We start from the raw sequence: 25,086 nt of genomic DNA, 5'->3' as shown, positions 1-25,086 counted from the left end.
TATATATAGTTACTGACTTATTAATTTTAGTGTTTTATAAAAGCAATATTCATCGATCTACTTTGTGCCTTTGTCATCTGCATCTTGTTCACTATATTTTGATTATATTATCATATTGTTGGGCTGGAGGGATAGTTTGCCTTGCATGTGGCCAGCCTAGCCGAGCTGGGTTTGATTCCTCCGTGATTCCTCTGCCCCTCTCGGAGAGCCCGGCAAGCTACTGAGAGTATCTCCCCCGCACGGCAAAGCCTGGCAGGCTACTCGTGACGTATTCAATATGCCAAACACAGTAACAACAAAGTCTCACGATGGAGACATTACTGGGCCCGCTGGAGCAAATTGATGAACAACAGGAGGACAGTGTTACAGTGCTATCATATTGTTAACATGCTGCCATTGGTATTTTGTTTGTGTTTTACAGAGGCCAATTTCACGGTTCGATCTCAGCCTTTTTCTGTGTCCCCGGTGATTAAGACAGAGAAGACAACAGTCATCCTGGCTGTTTCCCTGTGCTCGGGAGTGTCATGGTTGGCACTCTGCTGCCTGGTGTGCTGTTGGTTAAGGAGAAACAGAAGCAGAAGTATGTTGTGGTTTGGGGGTGGTGGTGGTGAGATGAACATATCTGAAAAATGCTACCCTGTATCTAACGCATTAATGATACTTTTTTCTTATCCCACAGAAATAGGCATATTGAATATGTCACGGGTAGCTTGCCAGCCTCTGCCATGCGGGTGAGATGCTCTCAGTAGCTTGCGGGGCTCTCCGAGAGGGGAGGAGGAATTGAACTGGGATCGGCCATATTGGCTGCGTGCAAGGCAAACGCCCTACCGCTGTGCTATCGCTCCAGCCCAAAGTACAGGGCTGGAGCGATAGCACAGCAGTAGGGCATTTGCCTTACAAGCGGCCAACACAGGCGACTCGAGTTCGATTCCTCCACCCCTCTTGGAGATCCTGGCAAGCTACCGAGAGTATCTTGCCCACACGGCAGAGCGTGGCAAGCTACCCATGATGTATTCGATATGCCAAACACAGTAACAACAAGTCTCATGATGGAGACGTTACTGGGCCCGCTCGAGCAAATCGATGAACAACGGGAGGACCGACGGTGCACAGAAATAGCTCTCCTTTTCCTTCCCTGCTGTTTGTCGTGTTATAATGTCTCAGAGTCACACATTTGCTTGTCTTGCTCAAGAGGTCACATTTGCTGTGAACCCAGCCATGAGATCGGTGCCAGAGTTCACATTGTAGGGGTGGCAGCAGGGATCAAACTCATGACATCACACACGAAAGGCAGGCCCTCTACCCTGTTCCATATTCCTAGACCTCAAAGATGAAAGTTTATGGAACTTTACAGGATCATAAACTACCTTGAGCTGAGAGGTTCAATTCATGCAGAGACAAGAGCTGTTTAATCTTAATTGATTTTATCCAAGAGATAGTTTGCATTTATTGATCACTTCTCATAAACCAGTTTTTAGATACATGAAATTGTTCAGTCCTTACTACCACCCTATGAAGTTGGGAAGGAGTGCGAGGTCTATGACAGGGTAGTGGCATGAAACACAGAGAGGTTAAGTAATTTTCCCAAAGTCACTTGATAATTTGAACTTCCTTTAGATCCTTCCCTCTGAAGCAGTATACTCCACTTCCTGAGTGACCCCCATATAATGAGGCATAGAGTGGGGTGGGGATGCCCTCTTCTTTTGAAGAAGGAAGAGAGAGCTTGGTGGTTTTAATTATCTTCTTGAACACTTTCACTTTCTCGGGTGCAGATCAGTTTTTTCATGCCAGAAACATGGGTTGGAGCAATAGCACAGCAGGTAGGGCGTTTGCCTTGCATGTGGCCAACATGGCAGAACCAAGTTCTAGTCCTCTGCCCCTCTTGGAGAGTCCGGCAAGCTACCGAGGGTGTCTCGCCCACATGGAAAAGCCTGGCAAGCTACCTGTGATGTATTTAATATGACAAACACAGTAACAAGTCTCACAATGTTACTGGGCCCACTTAAGCCAATCGATGAACAACGGGAAGACAGTGACAGTGACAGTGATGGAGAATTACTGAGAACAAGATGAGCTGTGAATAGAATCTCTGTTTTACTCTGTTCTTTTAGTGGAGAGGAAGGAAACAAATCAGGCACCAGCAAAATACTTTCTCCAAGACACCCTGTTCCAGAATATCTTCGTTACATAGAGATGTTAGTCGAGTAAAATTATAAGGCAAATTAGTGTTTATTACTTTACAGTAAAAAAAAAAGAAAAACTATCATTGATCATCCTTAAAGCACGATTCTTTAATTCAGTTGTAAGATCTTGTTAGTTCTTAGAATCTTGCTACAATTTCAATAATTAGTGAAAACCCCAAAGAACTTTTGTCAATATGTGTTTAAGACAAAATGTAAACTTTATCAATATACTTTAAAGTAACTGTAATTATAAGGCTATGTAAACATAACCCGTTTTCCTGTTATTTTGAGCTTACCTCTCCAGCAGAGCTCAGCGCTCTGGAACTAGGCTTGGGAATGAGGGTCTGATATTTCACTGCCTGAACCCAAAGATGCAGTGTAACTTGCATCCAGAGGAGCTCAGGACCACCAGGATGACCCTGGGAATCAAATTCAGAGCTCACTTATGCAAGGCATGCACTCCAATTTTTTTAGCTCTCTCTCTCTCTCTCTCTCTCTCTCTCTCTCTCTCTCTCTCCATTACTGTTCATTTTATTCATTTTTATATATTATATGAAATACTATCTTTTATGATTCAGCATTGATTGCAAATAGCAATTCCAATGTTCTTCTCACCCACACACTCAAAAGGAAGAAAATGGATGATCACCCTGAAAGAAATAATAGACTCACAGGCTCAAGCATTTTGGTTTGACAAAAAGGGATTGGAGACTGGAGAGGGCCGAAGTATAGATCAGCTGATTGTTTTCTTTACATGCTGGAGGCTGGGATCACTTCTGGGAGGGACCCCAGAACACTAGCATGAGCACAGAACTGGGAGTACCTTCTGGGCATGGCTAATATGGCCATCAAGCAAAAACAAGTAAACAGGCAAACAAACAAAAAGCAAACAAAATCTAAAACAACATGGGAATGGAATGTTCAAGGTATGACTAAGGCTCTTTGTAGGCTTTGAGGGGGAGGGGTTCTGTTTCTTATTTCTGCACCCTGGCGGGACACCTTTAGGGTTCCCTGTTCTCCGTAAGAACAAGTGACAGTCACATCTACTGTGCCTGATTAGACCTACACCTGGGGCTGGACCCCGTTCCTCCTCTTTTTTAACACAAAGTTCACAGAGCCCACAGGGACAGGCAAGCTGAGAAAACCCTCCTCGAGAAAGGAACAACAGAAAACCTCAGTTTCCCCTGTCTCCTCGGTACAAATTGCATTTCCTCTAGAGACTGGACAGAGGCCAGGCCTAAGCAGGCAGCCTTCAAAGCATAAACCTGTCTTCTTTGCTTTTCCTATTTCTAAAATCACGGTTTTACTTTCTTTTTCTTTTTTTTTTTTTTTTTTTTGGCTTTTTGGGTCACACCCGGCGATGCACAGGGGTTACTCCTGGCTTTGCACTCAGGAATCACTCCTGGCGGTGCTCAGGGGACCATATGGGATGCTGGGAATCGAACCCGGGTTGCCCACGTGCAAGGCAAATGCCCTACCCGCTGTGCTATCGCTCCAGACCCCACGGTTTTACCTTTGAACTGAGGTTTCAAAGTATAGTAAAGGGCAGGGGCGTGGTTTGAGGGCCACACCCAGGGGTGTTCAGGTGCTCTGTGTTCAGGGATTACTCTTGCCAATGTTCGGGGGACCATATGTGGTGCTGGGGATCAAACCCCGGTCAGCATTGTGCAAGGCAAGAACCTTACCTGCTGTACTGCCTCTCCAGTCCGAGAATGACATTTTTACAAACCTCTTCAATGTACGTTAAATGAAGTCAACTAAATTTAAGTTATATATACTTTAATGAAAAACTCCCAAATACTGAAGTATGCATAGTAAAAATTTGTGTTTCAGTAATACCTCCAAACAATGCCTGGCATACAGAATACATGCACATTTTTATTACAGTCATGGTATGGTCACGGTCTTCCCGTTGTTCATCGATTTGCTTGAGTGGGCCCAGTAACGTCTCCATCATGAGACTTGTTGTTACTGTGTTTGGTATATCGAATACATCACGGGTAGCTTGCCAGGCTCTGCCGTGCGGGCAAGATACTCCCGGTAGCTTGCCGGGCTCTCTGAGAGGGGCGGAGGAATCGAACTCGGGTCGGCCATGTTGGCCACTTGTAAGGCAAACGCCCTACTGCTGTGCTATCACTCCAGCTATATTTTTAAATAAAAAAAATAGTGAAAATTAAAAAAATGATCACTCCCGTTAGGAGGAAATTGAAGATATAAAGACATCAATCAAATGCATAATCCCTGGCTTTGATATTATACTAAAGTATGCTATATAGGGAGCCATAGCACAGCAGTAGGGCGTTCGCCTTACAAGCGGCCAACATGGCCGACCCGAGTTCGATTCCTTCGCCCCTCTCGGAGAGCCCGGCAAGCTACCGAGAGTATTCAATATGCCAGACACAGTAACAACAAAGCCTCCAATGGAGACGTTACTGGGCCCGCTCGAGCAAATCGGTGATCAACGGGAGGGCCTTTACTTTACTTACTTTATACTTAATATAAGTATAGTATAATATACTTAATATAATACACTTAATAAACAATATACTTTATGTACGTGTTATGTAGTATATGGGCTGGAGCGATAGCAGCAGTAGGGCATTTGCCTTGCACAAAGCCAGCCCGGCCAAGCCGGGTTCGATTCCTCCACCCCTCTCAGAGAGCCCCGCAAGCTACTGATAGTATCTCGCCCGCATGGCAAAGCCTGGCAAGCTACCCATGACGTATTCAGTATGCCAAACACAGTAACAACAAGTCTCAAAATGGAGACATTACTGGGCCCGCTCAAGCAAATGGATGAACGATGGGAGGACAGTGTTTTGTTTTTTATGTAGTAGATTATGCAAGTAGTTAATAATGGAGGGAGTGGTAATAGGTATATAGGCATCCATGTACATTTCTTTGCAACTTCTTATTGAGTCTATATTTATTCCAAAATAAAACATTAAAAATTGCTACTTTTCCCATTATTACAGAAATAAAAAATGAAGAGGTTTCTGAATCCCTGACTAATGATCAAAAGAATCACACCTCACCCAAACAAAGATCGCAAGTAGATACTGGAAAGGAAGACACCAAGATAACAGAAGGTAAACTGAGCAACAGGGCCGATTTCCCACCACATACACTCGCTGTGGATCAATTGCAGCCCCCCTTGCTAATGGGTGATCAGCTTCCGAATCAGGTTACTTTATTGCCCCCTTCTTTTTTTGTAATTTTTTTTGAAATCTCGAGGCTATTTCACCCCAACTTAGGAAAACATAAGGCCAACTGATTCAAGTACTAGCCAGTTTTTTATTATATATTCATATACATACATATGTATAGATTATGTGTAAATATCACTGTATCACTGTATCAGTGTCATCCCATTGTTCATCGATTTACTCGAGCGGTCACCAGTAATGTCTCCATTTGTCCCAGCTCTGAGATTTTAGCAGCCTCTCCTTACTTGTCTTTCCCAATGCTATTAGAGGCTCTTTTAGGATCAGAGGAATGAGACCTATTATTGTTACTGTTTTTGGCATATCTAATATGCCACGGGTAGCTTGCCAGGCTCTGCCATGCAGTTAGGGTACGCTCTGTAGCTTGCTAGGCTCTCCAAGATATATATATATATATTCATAGATATTTTATATATATAAATGTATATATTTCCCTCTATGATTTTTTGCCTACTATCTGAACCCCATCAAATATGTGTGGTAATTATGGAAAATTGGTAGGGAGTGTCTCATGATGTGTTGTGTGGCCGCAAAAGTGGCCACATGGTCCAGGAATATGTTCATATGTGAGGCTCTATATGTATATACATACATACACACAGTCTCACATATGTATATACAAATAGAAGATTATTGTTTAATATTTGACCTGGTTACACAGGGAAAAGTAAAAATCAGAGTATAGATTTATAATCTTTCTCTTAGCTATTGCAAAGCTGCCAATTAGGCAAACATTCTTGAATGTGGAAATGAAGAGAACATGGTTTTCAAATGCCAGATCTGTAAACTATATTGAATATAGAATCCTGAAGATATGAGTCCACTTTACTACACTTTTCTCTGTTGTCTAGTTGTCCTTTTACCAAAATGTATTATTTTCAGTATTATGTCTAGTAACTAGACAGTTACACCCACCAACTGCCATGTAACCCCATCAACAGCCAGGATCCAGAGACTATAAAACCAACCTCCTGGAAGTGCACAGCCACATTTGCCCATGACCTCTTATGGTCTAGTTCTCAGTCTCAGAGAACCTGGCAGGCTACCGAGAGTGTTTTGCCCACATATATGCCTGACTGGGAACACCTATAAAGATGATTAGAGGCTGCCCCCAAAAGCCTCTATCCCTCTCGGAAAGCACGACAAGCTTCTAAGAGTATTCCGTCCGCATGGCAGAGCCTGGCAAACTACCCATGGCATATTTGATATGGCAAAAATAGAAACAATGTAGGTCCTCATTCCCCTGACCCTGAAAGAGCCCCCAGTATGCTATCCGGCTACACTAGCACGTGACAGGGATGGATGGAGACTTTACTGGTGCCTGCTCCAGCAAGTCGATGAACAACGGGAGGACAGTGATAGTGATAATGATAGTGATTACTTGTTTGTGCTGTAAATGATGCCAGAGAATTTTTCTTGTTATGTCGTTAAAGTGTCACTCAAATTGGTGCCAAGCAGAAAAAAAAAACTGGCATTGCTCTCAGACCAATATTTTTGCCCTTGTCCTTTTAAGGACACAGAAATAGGAAGCAGGGCCAGGACACAGATGGATCTGCCAAGTCTGAGCACGGTGCATGAAGAATCTTTGTATTATTTTCAGAGACTTAAGGCATTTCAAAACTAAAGGCTACAAAGAATATATATGCATATGTGTATATATATATGTGTGCATATTTATATATGCAATAACCAATTGTGATACTGTTTTCTGTTTAAATGTGAATCATACATATTCTGAGTATGTGTTTAAGGAAAAAAAATTAGCAGTTCACTGTTGTTCAGCTTCTAAGCAGTGAATGAAGTGTGTGTGTGTTTGTGTGTGTATTTGCACTCATGATTCAGTTTATTTTCCTATTTACATTGTTTTCTCATGAAGAAAATTGTTATTATTAACTTTTAAAACATCCCCATCCAATAAATCAGTCAAACTACAGTTCCTGGACCCGCAACGGATGGTCAAAGGGGAACGTGAATGGGTGGAGTTGAGAATTGATATAGAGCAAGGGATAGGAATCCATTCAGAACCTCAAGACCATATTTTTTCTCTTTTTCTGCAGAATTGGGTAGGAGCAGAGGTTCACAAGTACATTGAAGAGATGGTGGTTGTGGTGTCTCTGTGGGTGTGTCCTGCAATGCCCAGTTTTTGGAGTTCTGGGAGTGCCAAAGATGGAACCAGAATTAGCTGTGTGCAAAGCATGTTCCCTGACCCTTAGGAGTATCATTCTGGCTCCTATGCAAGATCATTTTGCTTTTGTTTTCTCAAAGCTTTTATCTCTACTATTGCTTGCAAATTCAGGGCAAGTGCTTAAAATAGTCATCTGAACTTGGGTCTGAAGAGTATTGAGCGGCATTCTTTCATGAAGGACAGGAGTGGTGCTCACCTCTCCCCTAATCTAATATGGCCATCTGCATCCATCTCAGTTGTCCTGTTTAAATTAAGCATTCCGCAATGCCTGGGTGTTTTATTAAGGAACATTTTTATGTGGTAGCTTATTAATAAATTATCAGGAATGAGACAAGGGGGCAGGGCTCTTGTGGTAGGGCTTAGATTGAAGAGAAGGGAGTATCAAAGAGGCCATTTTATTAGGACATCCAAGTTAAAAATAGAAGGATGTGTTATCTGAGTCCTCCCTTGAGGATCAGACCAGATTTGTTTCCTTTTCTCCTACGCTTTGTCCAAATCGTAAGTGCATTGTTTCCAAGTCAAGTAATGAGGCATCTCCTGCTTTCTTTGGAAATTATTACCAGCTACAAAGCACCTAATTATTGCTAGCCTTAAATAAATTTGGTTTTATTTCATTATTTCCATGGCATTTAGTTTCCTTTCCCCTCAGTGTTTATAAACTTTCAGCATCTGCTGAGAAAGTGATTTTCTATGTCTCTTGTAAGCACCTTGCATTCACTAAGCTATGATAGCATTAGCATCATTTAGTTAATGGAATTTTGCATTTCTGTGATCCAGTAGATTCAGATTGTATTATCACTTATACCAGAAATTGTAGGGATTCAATATGGATGGGGAAAATGCTCTGATGGAGGAAAAGGGGACTGAAATAGAAATCCTTTGTATTTCACTCTTACCAGAATTTTTGACAGAGCTGTCTGAGACAATTTTTAAAATTTATAGCAGCTATGTTACTCAGAAGATTTAAGGATTTCCTTTGTCAGCTAGGGAGGCTGGACGTGTCCTCACAGAATGTGGAACCCAAGAGACAGAGAGACTGGATTCAACATTGAATCTTCTATTCGTTTCCTCCATGAGGTCAAGCAGTTAACTCTCTTCACTGGATCTAAAAATTTCCTTCTCAGAAAAGTTCCAAAATAATTAATATGTTGTATAATTTTGCTGTGCAGATTGAGTCAGAATCACCAAAGTACAGAACAGATTTTTACCTTGTTTATATGTTATACCTTTGTTCTTTTTTTTTGTTTATATATTATACCTCTGTTCTTTTTTTTTTTGTTTATATATTATACCTCTGTTCTTTTTTTTTTCTTTTTGGGTCACACCTGGCGATGCACAGGGGTTACTTCAAGCTCTGCACTCAGGAGTTACTCCTGGCGGTGCTCAGGGGACCATATGGGATGCTGGGAATCGAACCCGGGTCAGCCGCATGCAAGGCAAACACCCTACCCGCTGAGCGATCTCTCCAGCCCCTATACCTCTCTTCTAAATTGCTTTGCTATTATTATTTGAGACTTAGAGGCCTCCCAGAACTGTTTCTATCACTAGTTTTTTACTTTGTTTTTTCCTAATACCTTCCTGTATATTTGGCTTGCACCAGTGAAAACTGGTCATTTTTAGAGAAGTTCTTAATAATTCTTCCCACCTTGGTTGAAAATGAGTGTTCTCTTTGGTTCAAAGAGTACATAAGGTGACCATGGTACTCACATACATTTTTCAGAATAAATCGTCTGTCGACAGCTCTCTTTTCCTCTTGCCAATGCTCCTCAGTTCGAACAATTTTGTTCTTTGGGTAAGGTAGAAAAAAGTCTTTTATGGTTTTCCCTAAACTTTCTTATTTAAACAAAAACAAAAGGCATGTGTTTCAGCACTCCATCAGCCCCAGACAAATTAAGCCTGTTGATCACTCTCTTTATAGGACATTTGCAATCACTGGAGACATTTTTGTTGTCACAACTCTGAGGAGTGAAATAGTACTGAAACCTCATAGGAGGGAATCATGTATGTCATAAACATTCTACAATGCACAGGATCACTGTCAAATCAAAAAAGATCTGGATCATTAATACCAGGTTGAAAAACTGACAGAACCTGTCACTTATCTTTATAATATTTAACAAACAGGGGTGTAGTGACTTAATGAAAGCAATTGCAAGTTCACGAATCACGAATCACGACCATCCTGTGATTCGTCGATTGCCTCGAGCAGGCCCCAGTAAAGTCTCCTTCATCCTAGCCCTGAGATTATATTCAAGGCTCTTTAGGAGAATGAGACCCATCATTGTTGCTGGTATTTGGCATATTGGGTACGCCACGGGGAGTTTGCCAGACTCTGCCGTGTGGGCAGGCTACATTCGGTAGCCTGCCAGTTTGTCCAAAGAAGGAATGAGATAATAAGACGTCATAATAAGATGTCGCCAATGTGGCCACGTGGTTCCGGGAGCTGGTTTTTATAGTCCCAGTCCGAGTAGGCTTGGAGATCTCGGAAGAGAACAGTGCAGTCTCCTGCCCCTGCGCCTGGCTGTGCTCGCTGGGGCCCCTTGGAAGGGAGCGGGTTGAGCTTTCTTCCCCGCCCCGACCAGGGCTCTGGCAGCTGAAGACCTCCAGGACCAGCCACTACCATGCTGAGACCACTCTCCTCACACATGAAGGTACTGGCAGAGGGACAAAGCCACGCGGGTTCCGGGGCCGAAATCTCCAATTGCAAGTTATTTCCCAATAAATATTAAATTTGTGTTTATCTTCTAAAATATATTTAGTGCTCTGTAAGGTTGTCACCCTATAGTCACAAAATGATAGTAAGAGTACTTTGTCCTTTAAGAGTTTACAATCAGATTTGAACACAAGAATAAATATTTTGGGAGAAACAAAAGAATTATTCTAGGCAGTAAACAAGTATAATTGCAACAAATACTATATCTTCATAGCATTTGAAGAAAGGAGAGAATACTAAGGGAAAGAAAGAATATCATTATCCTCAGTTATATGTTTGGTCCTTTAGTTTCCATCACACTGTTTCAAATCATATCATACTGTTTCAAATCCCATTTGCTAAGGACTTAGCTGTCCAGTTTACACAAACACAGGTTCACACAAATTCCAGGAAAGGAATCTCCCTATACTCTGTCACAGTTCAATTTTGTGTCAATTGTTCAAAAGAAAGACATCCTTATTTTTTCTAAAAGAGTTGTATGACTTATTTCATTTCATAAATTTAGCAACAGGATAATAATTACACATATTTTGAGTCCTGATAGGGAGTAAAATGTGACACTATAATTTTATTATATTTTTATTTTTATTAGTGAAACACCATGAGGTACAGTTGTAGAACTACAAATTTTTGTGCTTAGGTTTCAATTATACAATGAACAAATGCCCATCCCTCCACCAGTGCCCATTTTTCACCACTGCGGATCCCCGTATCCCTCCCAACCCCCATCCCCCCATCCCACCCTATATATATATACTGCAAGAAGTAGCCTTCTTAAAAATTAAGTAGAAATTCGAGTACACTTAATAAATACGATGGATATTTTAGAATCTCCTGGAAACCAAGGTGGCACATCAAAATTAGAAGAATTCTTCTTCACTTGATGAACAAAGTACTGTCTTCTTTTTCCATGATTTTATAACCTGTACTTTGGAATGTTAAGGCACAAATTTCATATAACAATACCTTAGAAGAAATCCATCATACTTTGAGGTGATCTTTTATTTATTTATTTATTGAATCACTGTGGGAAAAGTTACAAAGCTTTCAGGTTTAGGTCTCGGTCATGCAAATATCAATCACATTTCCCTTTACCAATACTTATTTTTCACCACGAAGAACCCCAATAAACCCCCCCATCCCCCCAAAAGCCTGTGGGGCAGATGAATTCTAGTTAACACTCTATCTACTTTGACTAGCTTCATTGTTTCGATAAAAGTTGCACCATTATTATTTAGACTTTACCCCCCCCCCCAAATCAGCCATGCTGAAAAAGCATTGTCAAATGATTTGCTTTCTACAGCTGGGTTCAAGAAGTAAATGATGTCGCGTGGCTGCTATTGTGACCGCGTGGTTTTGGATTTCTGCTATTTTATTTATTAACCCTGGAAGTATTTCTACTGAGAGTCAGATAATTAAGAGATTGGTTTCTGTGCTTCTGGGGCCGTGGCCGTGCCAGAGAGCCGCTCGTGGGGGGCAACTGGTGACCTTGGTAGGGCGTGAAGGACAGGCCGGAATGCCCCCTGTCCCATGAGGTTTCAGTCACGCCCCCACCCCCGGCTCAGACCTGCTCTCCACAAGGCTCCCATGTGGCCGCCATCTTTCTTTCCAGAGAGGAGAGGATTGTTTTTTAATACTATTACACAAGAGTCAGACTTTAACTACTTCATTTTATCAACAATTTGAGTAATTTACTCAAATGAATATTAATCCATGCACAAATAATAATATAAGAAATGTAGTTTTAGTTATAGACAGTTAGGAGACATGATTAAAATCAAAAGTGACCAGAGAATATACTCTCTTTAAAAAAAATGAGAAACTTCAGAGAGATATTTTTTAAAGGTGCATTTTTAGTTGAATAGTTTAAAGAAAAAGCTTGAGGGGCAGGAAAGATAGTACAGCAAGTAGGACACTTGCATTGCATGTTGCTGACCTGCCAATACCCAGCATCCTGTATGATCCTCGGTGTTTTGCCAGGAGTGATCCCCAAAGAGAGTCAGGAGTAGATCCTGAGCACCACCAGGTGTGGCTGACCCCAAAGCAGAACAAAGCAAAAGATAATAAAGAGAAGACCTGACAAAAGGAATATAACCCTTTTCTAATTAGACTATTATTGCAAAACCTCATTTATTCCTGAACTAAGGTTGGTTTACTGCCATTCAAATCCTTCTATACAGAGGACAGCATAAGTGACCTAAAATTCTTTAGAAAATATAAGTGAATGATAATAAGTCATTTTTAAATAATAACTTGATTTTATAGCAATAGGAATGGGTTGAATGCGAATGCTCTGTTCTTTAGACATGTTTCAGAAGAACATATCATTTAACCTTAATTAGATACAGAAATAATCTTAATCAGATCTAGAAAAGAATTAGATATTGAAATGGAACATATATTAAAGAGAAAATGAAGGAAAATGAAGATAGAAGTGTTAGTCTATAAGTGAGCCTAGTAAATTGTCTAATTTGTCAATAATACACAATTGCACTTCAAATATTACACCTACTTTAAACTCCAGATGGATTCATGTGCTATATTATATTAACCAAAATATAGCTATCGCTAGAATAGAACAAAAGCAATAAAACGAAATCAGTTATGTTATGATGTGAAATGAAAGGCACTGGAGCGATAGCACAGCGGGTAGGGCGTTCGCCTTACAAGCGGCCAACATGGCCGACCCGAGTTCGATTCCTCCGCCCCTCTCGGAGAGCCCGGCAAGCTACCGAGAGTATTGGATATGCCAGACACAGTAACAACAAAGTCTCCAATGGAGACGTTACTGGGCCCGCTCGAGCAAATCGACGATCAACGGGAGGGCCTTTACCTTTACTTTTCTTCTATATCTTTATAAAATTGTCATACCTTCTATGCTGATGGTGCTCATTAGAATGAACTGATATTTACCTAATCTAGGAAGAACATGCTAATTATCACGTTGTCATTTTTAAGCATGTAGGACAGCTTGTTGCCCTTATGACAAATAAGAAAGCAAATTGAGTCCATTCTTCCTGCTTTGGGTCCTTTTTGGGTTTGAAGGTCCGGGATATTCTATTGGCCCTTCTGTCACAAATCCAACTAGTCTATCACTGAGAACGATTCATGGAGATGCCTGGGACTCTAGGAGCAGCAACCTTAGGGTAACACGGGTGGGCAGATTCATTGTTATTGTTGCCATTGCAAAAGAGCACATGTCGTGAACAACACGTCAATCAAAAAACTCCAAGGCACAGCATATAATTACATTCTAAGAATGTTTTGGGGAGTCAAAAGTGAGCATGGATAACTAGAAAAAGTTACCGCTGACTGGGACTAAATCTGAACCCGAAACCACCAACTCCTTTTCATCTGGAAGGAACCGTAACTCTTTTTCATATTTTATCTCATTCTATCTAAAAATGGATCAAATTACCAGTGGAACTCTAGGAGACTCGGAGGGGCAATTTGAAAGCTGATTTTTTTTTAAATTTCTTAGTGGAGGTCTCCCAAGTGGTGCTCAGGGGCTCAGGGATTCATTCCAGAGTGATCCTGGACACCCCAGTTCAATGAAAGGGCCAAACACGTGCTTGTTTGTGGAGTTGGGGTGCACCCAATATTGCTGTGGAGACCACGTGGTGCTAGGGTTGAACTGAGTTTGCCGTCTGCAAGGCATGTGCTTTCACCTCTGTGTTTAATCTCTCTGTACCCTTCCCTCGCCATCTTTCCATTTTAATGGGGACATACCAACCAGGTGTGAATGTGGAGGAGAAGCATGCAATTGATAAAGCTTTGATACTGTTCTTCCTCCCTGATAACTGAAGCATTCCACTGAATGCCTTAGGACACGTATCTGCTCTAAATTCATTTTTTATCTAATTTGTCTGAGATCTAAGCTTCCTGTGGAGGTCTAGATCAAAGAGTCCGATTCCTTCTGATGTCTGTGCTGACATATAATGTGTGCTGACTTAGTTCTGTCTATAACCTCACAGTGGGAGGCGGCCTCGTCCTGGGGCACCTTTACACAGTGTGCTTTCATTTGGACTGGGAGTCTGTCAGGTATGTTGCTGATTGGAGCGTCCGTGTAAATAATTCATAGGAGATTTTTTTAAATGTTTTGGAGCATGCAAAGGAAAGCTACAGTGTGTTAGCCTTTTATGTAGAGACGCAAACCCGAAGAACAAGAGGGAACAGATTTGCAGTGACAACCTCTCAAAAATAGGATAACAGTGTCTTCAACAGCTTGAAAATAGGTGACTCACAGCATTTGCTTCCTCTCAGAGGCAGTGGTATTGGTTTTCTCAAAACATGAAAACTGAAAGGTTTTCATTTTAACAATTTGCTTCTAATCAACAGCTTCTTGTTTTTTGGTTATTTGCTGAGCCCAACAAAATATGCCCTGTCCTCCTGGTGTGATAATTATGGAAATCATATGAACCTCAAATCTGGCACATGACCAGCCATAAGAAGAAGAAAGGTTGAAGGGCATAAAAATAAAAGTGCTCCTTCCAATCCCGGAAGAATTTGAATTTCTAAGAGGCAACTGGGATTGTCACACAAGGAGAGGTCACCGGTAATAGAAGGAGTTGCATAAGTCAAATGGGAAAGTCCAGTCTAAGTTTTGAGGCATATAATCATGTGGTTTGAGTTGACGAAGAATAGCTCTAGAAAGATTTTAAAATGCCCATAGGGAAAACAGTATACCATGAAAGTTCTCTTAGCTCTAAACGACACAACTGTCTTAGACTTAATGACTCTCACAAAGATACGAGGTAAAAAGGTCTTGGAAAAGGGGAGAAAAACATGAACAACAAGAATGAGCTGAACATTTGCTGCTGAGTCATGGCTGCAATACAGGTAGCATAATTTGCTTCATTTTCATACTCCAAGTCAAAAACGCATTATATATGTAAATATATATATATATATATATTTATCTCATGTTGTCACTTTCTTTCTTCTTTAACTTAGTTGTTGTTTGCTATGGAAATTCAGTATGAAATTGGTGTCCCTTACCGTAACTCATACTTTCTCATGTTGCGTGACATTGACCTGAACACTATCTCCTATCACCAAAACAACTCACGATGAACAAAATTACAAATGTAAAAATTTACATTGGCATCATATTAATGAATTTTGTAGTGGCACGTGTGTTAATGAGGGATAGGTAATGTAGATGATAGTATTGCTACCTACCTGCCTTGGGATAGCAAACAACATTTGTTTCATTGTAAGGCACGTGAATGTTTCACATTTTTCACATTTTATTTCTATTTATTTCTATTTCATTTTTCACATTTTATTTCTATCTCTTCAAACAGCATTCTTCCTATTCTTCTTTCTCCTTCTTCTCCATCCCCGTCTCCATCCCCTCTACTTTTCTCCTCCTCCACCTGCCCTCCTTCCTCTTCCCTTTTTCTCCTTCTCACCCTCTTCCTTCTACCTTTCCTCCTTCTCTCCTCCTTTCCTTCTATCTCATTCTTCTTGTCCTCATACTCCATTTCCTCTTCCTTCTCTTCCTTCTCCTTTTTATCCTCCTCCTCCACCACATCTGATGGTCACCAGGGCTTACTTAAGTCTATGTGCTCAAGGATCACTCCTGGTAGGGCTTGGTGGACCCAGGTGAGTTGCATGCAAGGAAAACAACCTACCTGCTCTTTTTCTCCACCACCAATGTTCCCAGTATTCCTCCCGCCACCCCACCCCAACCCACCCCTTGCCTCTATGTCAGACACTTTCCTTCCACTGTATTGCTATTTTTTATGGTTTGCAATACAGATACTGAGAGGCCATCAGGTTTTGTCTGTTGTCTACTTTCAGCACACATCCCCCCATCCCAAGTGATCCCTCCAAATATCATTGACTTAGTGGTCCCTTCTCTATCCCAACTGCCGCTTCTCCAAGGACTTAACATGATCCAAAGTTATGTGATAGAGCACAGACTCTGCAGCTTGAATTATGTAAATTAGCGAAAGTTGCCACTATTTTGTATGTGGTCTTACGAAGTGACCTAAACTCTGTGCAGCTCAATGTTCTCCCTTTTATCAGAGATTACAATAATACTTAGCTCAGAGGGTGTTTTAAGGATGCTGCTCTATAAACCAGAAATTTTTATAATTTATATAGAAATAATACTTTAAATTAGGTGATAATAATGTAATATATGTAGTATTGAAGTATGGGGATGGAGCAAAGGAGCAACAGCATAGCGGGTAGGGCGGGTAGGGTGCCTTGCATGTGACTGACCCAGGTTCAATTCCTCCATTCCTGTCGGAGATCCTGGCAAGCTACCAAGGGTATCCCGCCTGCACTGCAGAGCCTGGAAAGCTCCCCATGACGTATTCAATATGCCAAAATCAGCAACAGCAAGTGTAACAATGGAGACATTACTGGATCCCACTGGAGCAAATCAATGAACAATGGGAGGACAGTGATACAGTGTGTTTAAGCATGAGCCTATATACCTGAAATGTCACTGTCACTGTCACTGTCCTCCCGTTGTTCATCAATTTACTTGAGCGGGCACCAGTAACGTCTCACAACTTGTTGTTACTGTTTTTGGCGAATCGAATACATCATGGGGAGCTCTCTAGGCTTTGCCGTGCCAGCGAGATAACTCTCTGTAGCTTGCCAGGCTCTCTGAGAGGGGCGGAGGAATTGAACCGGGGTTGGCCATGTCAGCCGCGTACAAGGCAAACGCCTTACCAGCTGTGTTATCGCTCCAGCCCACCTGAAATGTTTGCAATATTATAAACAAGTCATTTTAATAAAATTGCACACAGAAATATATATTGTTTATTATAAAATTCTTAGATGAAATATTCAGAGAATTCTATGTGAAAGATAAGTATACAGTATACTATTTATACTGAAAGTTTGTCAGCTTTATTTTGTAACAAGATTATATATCAGGTACAAATGAATTAGGCTGTTATTTATATAGGATAATTGTGAATTTAATTTAGTTTTTAAAAAATATATAATTTTAGGGGCTGGAGCAATAGCACAGCAGGTAGGGCGTTTGCTACCTGCAGGTAGGAGTAACCTCTGTGCATTGCTGGGTATGACCCGAAAAGCAAAAAAAAAAAAAAAATCTTTAATTTTATTGTCTCCCAAAGCCCTTTCAGGAGTGATTCCTAAGCAAAAAGCTAGAAGGAAGCCCTGAGCACGGAAAGATTTGTCCCTCCAAAACAAATATATCCATAATTCATGAAATTATATTAAAGCTCAGATAGTAATGCCTTATATTTATAAAAGAAAAAATATAAATTTATATTTATCAAATGTCTCTCACAATTTTAATGTATTTTTTTTAAAAAAAACAAGAAACTACTGAGAATTGTTCCTAAAAGTCAGTTATTTGGGGAGATGAATGAAAGGAGAGAAAGTTTTCAAAAAGAAAATGTGAAACACATTCATGCATAGGTTATTTTTTTACTTTTCATGGTATCATGAACTTTAAAGAAAAGAGTGAGCATATTTGCTATAAATGTGTCTCACCAGATCTGTTAGCAAGTAAACAGAATATTTTAACCATAATTGTCAGATGAGCAGTGGTGGATCAAGTTTACCATTCAGGTGAAAAGATTTAAGTTTCAGAAACTAAGTAAATTTCCAGAAGGATATTTTGTAAAAATTATCTTTTCAATATATATTCAAAATTATATATTAAATATATAATTGTATGTATATATAATTCTATATTCTATCTAACATGAATATATGTCAAATTGGCCATGTATTGTATTAAATTGAATGAAATATTTAACTATCCTATTGGGGGCCATTCCTATTAGGCATGACGGCCACCCCCACTCCTTTTAAGCCTTCTGTTGCTTCTGTTCAGGTAGGTGCCCTAAGAGCTGTCCTGGCAATGCTCAGGTTGGGTGTAAGCAATATGACACCAGGGATCACACTCGGTTCTTCACACTGGCAAGGCATGTGCCCTAGAACTTGAGCCATATACCTGACCCTAATTTTAATATTTCCAAATAATTTTAAATTTGCAATTATTTAATAATAGTGAATAATTTAAAACACTTCTTGAAAGAGGAAAATGTGGCAATTAAGGAGAAATTTAATTATTTTGCTGAGAATAGGACGCAGAAACAAAAATCTCTGTGCATAGATGAAATTATTTTTTTTTAAATTGAGGTAATGTTAATGTGCATTATTGTAAGTGTCTCAGGAGTGATTTTTATAGCTAGCTATAAAAATAATAAATCATTTGGACAACAATGATGGGTCTCATTCTCCTAAAAAGCCTTGAATATAATCTCAGGGCTAGGATGAAAGAGACGTTACTGGGGCCTGCTCGAGGCAATCGATGATTAACAGGATGATGAATGAATGAATGAATGAATTTGGACATTCAGATGAAAGGGTTAACACATTAAAATTAGAAAATAAAAATAAATTGGATATTCTTATAATGTTTAAGCCAATGTTTACCTTTAGTTTCCATGAACCACTTTTATGAATGGTCTTATGAGTTATTCGTTCAATAATCATTTTAAAAATGACACAGATATAACACAACTGCTGAGCTTTGGAGGGCCTTATACAGAGTTTACAGAAACCAGATCTTGTTGTCCCTCAATTGCTTTTATGACAATATGAAGTAGCAAAACAACTTGCTGCATCTTACCAATATGAAAACTGAAATTCTATGCTTAAGCTAACTTTTGAAGCAACTTAAAAGTTAAGTAAACCCAGTTTGTCAAATTTTAGTACCTTACACTTACTACTATTCAGGACATATGTATCAGCCTGGCTCTCTCTCTTCCGCCTCTCTCTCCCTCTCTTTCTCTCTCTCTTCTCTCTCTCTCTCACACACACACACACACACACTCACACAAACACACACATGAACACACACTCCAGAATGTAAAATTAAGGATTTTATTTCATTTCTGTAAAATGCCTTTTCAGATGTCTGGTCTAAAAACGTCTTTTACTTTCTTTAATCTTGCTATTAACAGAAATGGTGTCTATTATCAATGCAGTAAACAGTGAGAGAGTTACCATGAGAAATATAACGGCAAAATCAAGTCCATTTTTTCAAGAAGGCCATAATTAATGTATAGAAAAGATAAAGTACCTTCAGTTTCTCATACCTATTTATAATACTCACAGCATAAATTTATCGTTATCCTCCTTTACCCTGAAATTCCAAAGTCACTGGAAATATAGCTTTAAAACGAGCATTTTAATTTTCCATTTGTTTATCTTTGTGGGCATCTGAGAAAGTTTCTCTTTTTTTCCTGTTGTGGTTATATATATATATATATATATATATATATATTCTTTTGCTTTCCCTAGAGTTCAAGATTTCTTGTATCTTGTCTTTCATCATCTGTGGTTTAAGTACTAAAGTTCATGGCCCATACCCACATCCCCAATAAAAATTAACCTGCTTTCCATCTGAACCCTTGTTCTGCTTGTCTTTAGAATACTTCTATTCAGCTCTTAGATATATTTGACCCTGGTTACTGCTCTTTATTACGTCTCTCTTAGACTATGGCAATAGCTTCTAACTGACCTCCCTAACTCCCTCATTCTCTGCCCTTCAGAACTGCTGTTCATCCCAAGATGAAAATGACAAGTCACTTAAGCCACCGTCTCACTTCCAAACTTTCAGTGACTCCCTCTCCTCTAGGAGATACATTACAAACTGCTTAGTAGGATTTTTCAAGTATTTTTATTTTGGATCTCAATCCGATGTTATTGCATTCTTTTATACAAGCTCCCACTCACCATATATCCCACACTCCAGAGTTTCTTCATTTGCTGCAAGTCTTTTTCAGGGACCCCAACATGCACTGTGCTTTTATGTCAACGTGCCTTAACATACGCTATGTCCTATATAAAAATTCCTACCCACCATTTTGTCCTTCAAAACTGAAAGTTCATTTCGTGGTGAATATTTCCTAAATATTCAGGTAGGATTAAGCACTACTTCTCCTGACATCCCTGGCATGTGGCTCTTAGATAATTACACAATTATAAGGTTCTAACCTTAATCAATTTAGAGGTCTGTTTCCTGAAGCCCCTGGAGGGCAAGAGACTTGTCCTCAGGAACTGTGTTATTCCAGAGTCAACCATATACAGGGTCAAGTAAATTCTGCATGTTTTCACTGAGTATCTGTCTCCACCATTAGAACATAAGGTTCACGGTGTTAGGAAGTTTCTTGTTCACCGCTGTTCTCCCGGCCCTTTCACCTGCATATGTTTAGTAAACAGTGAATGGGTTAGGGAACTAGGAATCCTACAAGAAAGTAGTTCTCTGGAGGCTCAGAATGAGTCCTTCTGAAATCCATTTTGAGCACCTGAAAACAGATAGCAGGAAAAGGCTAATGAGAGAAGAGTACAATTTGAGAACAATTGGGGGGAAATTGGACTACTTCATTGGAGATACTGAATTAGAGGGCAATATTTCCAATGTTGGCCAACCAAGATCCTTGACAATTTAAAAAAAAAATCCAACAGAATCTGGCATTTAAGAAAATTCAATAAAAATAGAAAATTCATACAAAATGTAGGCAGGCTTGATAGGGGTGAGAGGGAAATTACGAAAAGCTCGACACCTTGGGTGTTTCTTATTACTGTTTCTTTTTTTTTTTGTTTTAATGTACATTTGCACAGTGCTTTTTCCATCTGTGTTAGGCACAGATAGGGCTTTAAGTCTGCTAACTCTGAGTATATTCTGTTGTGTAGACGCAGTTAAAAAGTAGCAGTTGTAGAATCACTTAATCTTTGTGTTAGGTGTAGGGTAGGCAGAGTCAGAGTCAGGCTAGTTCAGGTTGAATCTCATAACTACACTTAAAAAAGTTTTATAAATAAGAACAAGAAACAATGGTTTTTGGAGGGTAGTTGGGGACCTCAACCAGCGATACTCAGGGGTTAATCCTAGCTCTACACTCAAGAATTTCTCCTGGCAGTGACAGGGGGACCATATGAAATGCTGAAGATCAAACGTGGGTCAGCCACATACAAAACCCTGCCCACTGTACTATCTTTCTGGCATAACCTTTCTGTGTCCTTGTTTCAATAATCTATAATATGAGGATAATGATAAGACTAGTTTCATGGTGTGGCCATGAGAATTAGATGAGCAAATGATGTAAAACTTCAGGAACAGGGTCTAAGCGTCAGTTATTTCAGTGTTGACAGATTTTCGTTGTTGTTGTTGTTGTTGTTTAAATTTTTTTTGCTTTTTGGGTCACACCCAGCGATGCTCAGGGGTTATTCCTGGCTCTGCACTTAGGAATTGCTCCTGGCGGTGCTTGGGGGACCATATGGGATGGCAGGGATCGAACCCAGGTCAGCAGTGTGCAAGGCAAACGCCCTCCCTGCTGTGCTATCGCTCTGGTCCCTCAGTGTTGACAGTTTTTATCTACAAAAATCTACCATATCACATGCCCTGGACAGTGCTTTGTATGATTCTTAATACTTAATTTTCAAACAATCCTATGAGGCAAATGTAAGGGACATAGCAGGAAATCTACCAACGACTGTTTGATTCCGTGCCTCTGCCCTTAGATTCTGTCCTGTAAAACTTCTCAAAATCATTTCCTACATAATTATCAGGAAAAAATAACAGTTCCAATAGGCTTGACTTAATTGTACCAGAAAAACTCTGGACAGTACAAGTTCATTTTTGCATACTGCTAAAGTAACATGATAAATCATACAGATGTGGCACGATCACTTTTTAAAACCTAGAGATAATGATAATGAATACTTCAAAGCATTAGAAAAGATCATGCATGACAAAAATGCCCAGATCATATCTGGTCATTGGTCATTGGTCAATGCTTCACTATCCTGAAGATTATTTCTGTGGAACAGGAATGTAGAAATAAACGTGAAGTGTCAACACCAAAATGGAATGCATTTTAGTCAATTGTTAAAGTTGTACCTGTCAGTAATATAAAATTATTCAGCTAAAGCCCAGAGATGCTAAATAACAGAATTAAAAAATTCAAGGATCAGAAGGCAAGCTTGAAATCTAATTGATTCCAGCCTGGTGTTTCTGACAATTCTCATCCAGGTGTCTGGTCATTCAACGCAAGAAAAAAATGGTGCAGCCCAATGTAAGCTCTGTAGCACCAGAGATTTCCCAGACCACCACTACAGAGCTTACACCCAGAAATATTTGGTGGACCATGTGTTGCTTGAAATGTATTCAGGATTAGGGCTGCACCCAGAAATATTTGGTGGACGATGTGTTGCTGGAAATCTAATCAGGATTTTGTATGTACAAGACATGTATCTTAATCCCTGTTCTACTTCTCTGTCCCTGTATCAAACTTTTACTATATAACTAATGTTCATTACAGATTAGAAATATAAAGCCCTAGTTCTTTTTAATTTTTTTGTTTTTGGGGGTCACACCCAGCGATACACAGGGGTTTACTCCTGGCTCTTTACTCAGGAATTACTCCTTGTGGTGCTCGGAGGACCAGATGGGATGCTGGGAATCGAACCTGGGTCAGCCACGTGCAAGGCAAATGCCCTACCCTCTGTGCTATCACTCCAGCCCCTAAAACCTTTATTCTTTGTAGTAAAAAAATCTATTTCTGAAGATAATTGGAAATGGACAAGTTGATATACCTCAACCTATAATCATTTGGCACTACCTTCCCAGGAATGCTGGCTATGTAAAATGTGTGACCAACTGATTGAGAACTGATTCTACTTCTTTTTTAGGGGGAAACACATAAACTTTCTATTAGTTGGTTTTCGCTACTTATTTACATTTATTTTTCATAGGTTTTTAATGGGATGAACTTTATAAGGATTAGTTTTAGTCCTTTGCGCTGAAGACTTCTAACACCCATCACCAAAACTACCCCTCTCATCCTTCCTCCTTCTCTTCCCTCCCTGTTAATGTTGAGAACCACCATTGTTTGCACCAAGTCTAGGAGCTTCTCCAACGTGAATAAAAACTCATTTCTGGATGTTTTGCTAATCTGTTTACTTCAGTTCTTTATATTGTACATAGTAGCACTGCTGTCCCTGTTGTTCATCGATTTGCCTGAGCGGGCACCAGTAACATCTCCATTGTGAGACTTGTTACTATTTTTGGCATATTAAATATGCCATGGGGAGCTTGCCAGGCTCTGTCGTGCGGGTAGAATACTCTCTGTAGCTTGCCGGGCTCTCTGAGACGGAGGGAAGAATAAAACCTGGGTCGGCCACATGCAAGGCAAATGCTCTACCCACCCTGAACACACCCGGTATGGTACATGTGAGTGAAAATATCTAGTAATTGTATGCCACTGCATTGCTTATTTCTTTTTTAAAGCGTGTTGAGTTTATGTGTCAAATTTTACAATCATATCAAAGTTATCATCTTCTACTTCCACTGCCACTGTACCAGACTCTCATCCAGGGTCCCCAAACTCCTCCACCATTTTCTCTCCTCCACCTTTCTCCACAACCTTAGCATCCTCAGTTCTTGGTTCTGTTGATCATGTCTCAGGATCTGTTTCCATTGGGAGATCTCCTTCCTTTTTATTTTGTAAACGCATATGAATGAGAGCATCTGAGAACATCTAGTATTTGTTTCTTTCTGACACACTTCCTGTAGGCAGGCATCCTCCACCTTGATCCAAATTGAAGTAAGTTGCAAAATTCAATCTTTTCTTGTACTGACTAGTATTCTATATTGTCACATTTTTTTTTATCCTAGCATCTGTTGTTGAGTGCTTGGATGGTTTTCAGACTGTAAATAAAGCTGCAATCAATGTAGTGTGTGTTCTTTGGCATTAACATGTGTCTGTGTGTATGTGTGTGTCTGTGTGTTTGTGAGTGTATTCTTAGCATCGTTGTATCTTTTCTCTGACAGACATGAAAATGGCAGTCATGCTGGGCCAGGTCCCATCCCAGTCACTGAATGGAGTGTCCAGGAGGAAGGTGAGCCGTCCTGCAGTCCCAGAGGAGGGTTACGTCCCAGCAGAGGCTGCCGTATCTGCTCCCAGAATTCCCAGCGTCCCATCTCATGCACACCCCCGTGCTCCAAACTCCGCTGAACAGCGAACGTACCTGCAGGAGAGGAGGGATTGGAAAAAGGCCCAAGAGCAGTTGCTCCGGTACCAGCTGGCAGGCCAAGATCAAAGGCTGCTGCTCCGCCCAGACCTCAGACAAAAGGTGCAACAAGTGCAACAGCAGAGACAGCTGGGAGAGAAAAATGGGAACTTGAGAATTTTCCAGGAAATAAAACCCTCCAATGGTGCCACTCAACACCCAGAAACTCTTCAGAACAACTGTAATCAAGAAGAAATCTAGACCTTTGGACCAAAATGCAGGTTCCATCACGATCACGATCACGATCATCCTGTTGTTCATCGATTCTCGAGCAGGCACCAGTAACATCTCCTTCGTCCTAGCCCTGATATTCTAAAAAGTGCCACATTCAAGGCTCTTTCAGGGTTAGGAGAATGAGACACATCATTGTTACTGGTATTTGGCATATTGGGTACACCACGGGGAGTTTGCCAGACTCTGCCGTGTGGGCAGGTTACATTCAGTAACCTGCCAGGTTGTCCAAAGCAAGAATGAGATAATAAGATGTCAATTGGCCACGGGAGCTGGGTTTTATAGTCATATGGGCATTGTTCCATATGCTTCCTGATGTTTAGCAGTCTTGACTGATCTGTGGGGGCAACAGATGGGAAAATATGGACTCTGTTATCTTCAGTTATAAAGTCAGAGGCAGTTGTGAAAAATGCTTAGAGAATGTATTTCTTGTATTTATCACGGATTCTAGTCCATTGCCAGTCAATTCATAGC

At 40.3% G+C, this 25,086-nt stretch overlaps 1 protein-coding gene across 1 annotated transcript in view; it reads left to right on the top strand.

Annotated features, from left to right (window-relative positions):
• PKHD1 (PKHD1 ciliary IPT domain containing fibrocystin/polyductin) overlaps window positions 1–24,582 on the top strand; it is a 579,380-nt gene extending 554,798 nt beyond the window's left edge. Inside the window, exons 64-66 of the mRNA XM_056130637.1 lie at window positions 422–580; window positions 5,159–5,272; window positions 24,143–24,582. Coding sequence (XP_055986612.1) covers window positions 422–580; window positions 5,159–5,272; window positions 24,143–24,582 — 713 coding nt within the window. The remainder of the gene's footprint in view (window positions 1–421; window positions 581–5,158; window positions 5,273–24,142) is intronic.
• Window positions 24,583–25,086: the final 504 nt, after the last annotated feature.

This window comes from Sorex fumeus, unplaced genomic scaffold (genome assembly GCF_029834395.1).
Source record: "Sorex fumeus unplaced genomic scaffold, SorFum_2.1 ptg000080l, whole genome shotgun sequence".
Taxonomy (NCBI): domain Eukaryota; kingdom Metazoa; phylum Chordata; class Mammalia; order Eulipotyphla; family Soricidae; genus Sorex; species Sorex fumeus.
This window is presented reverse-complemented; position numbering and strand designations above follow the sequence as displayed.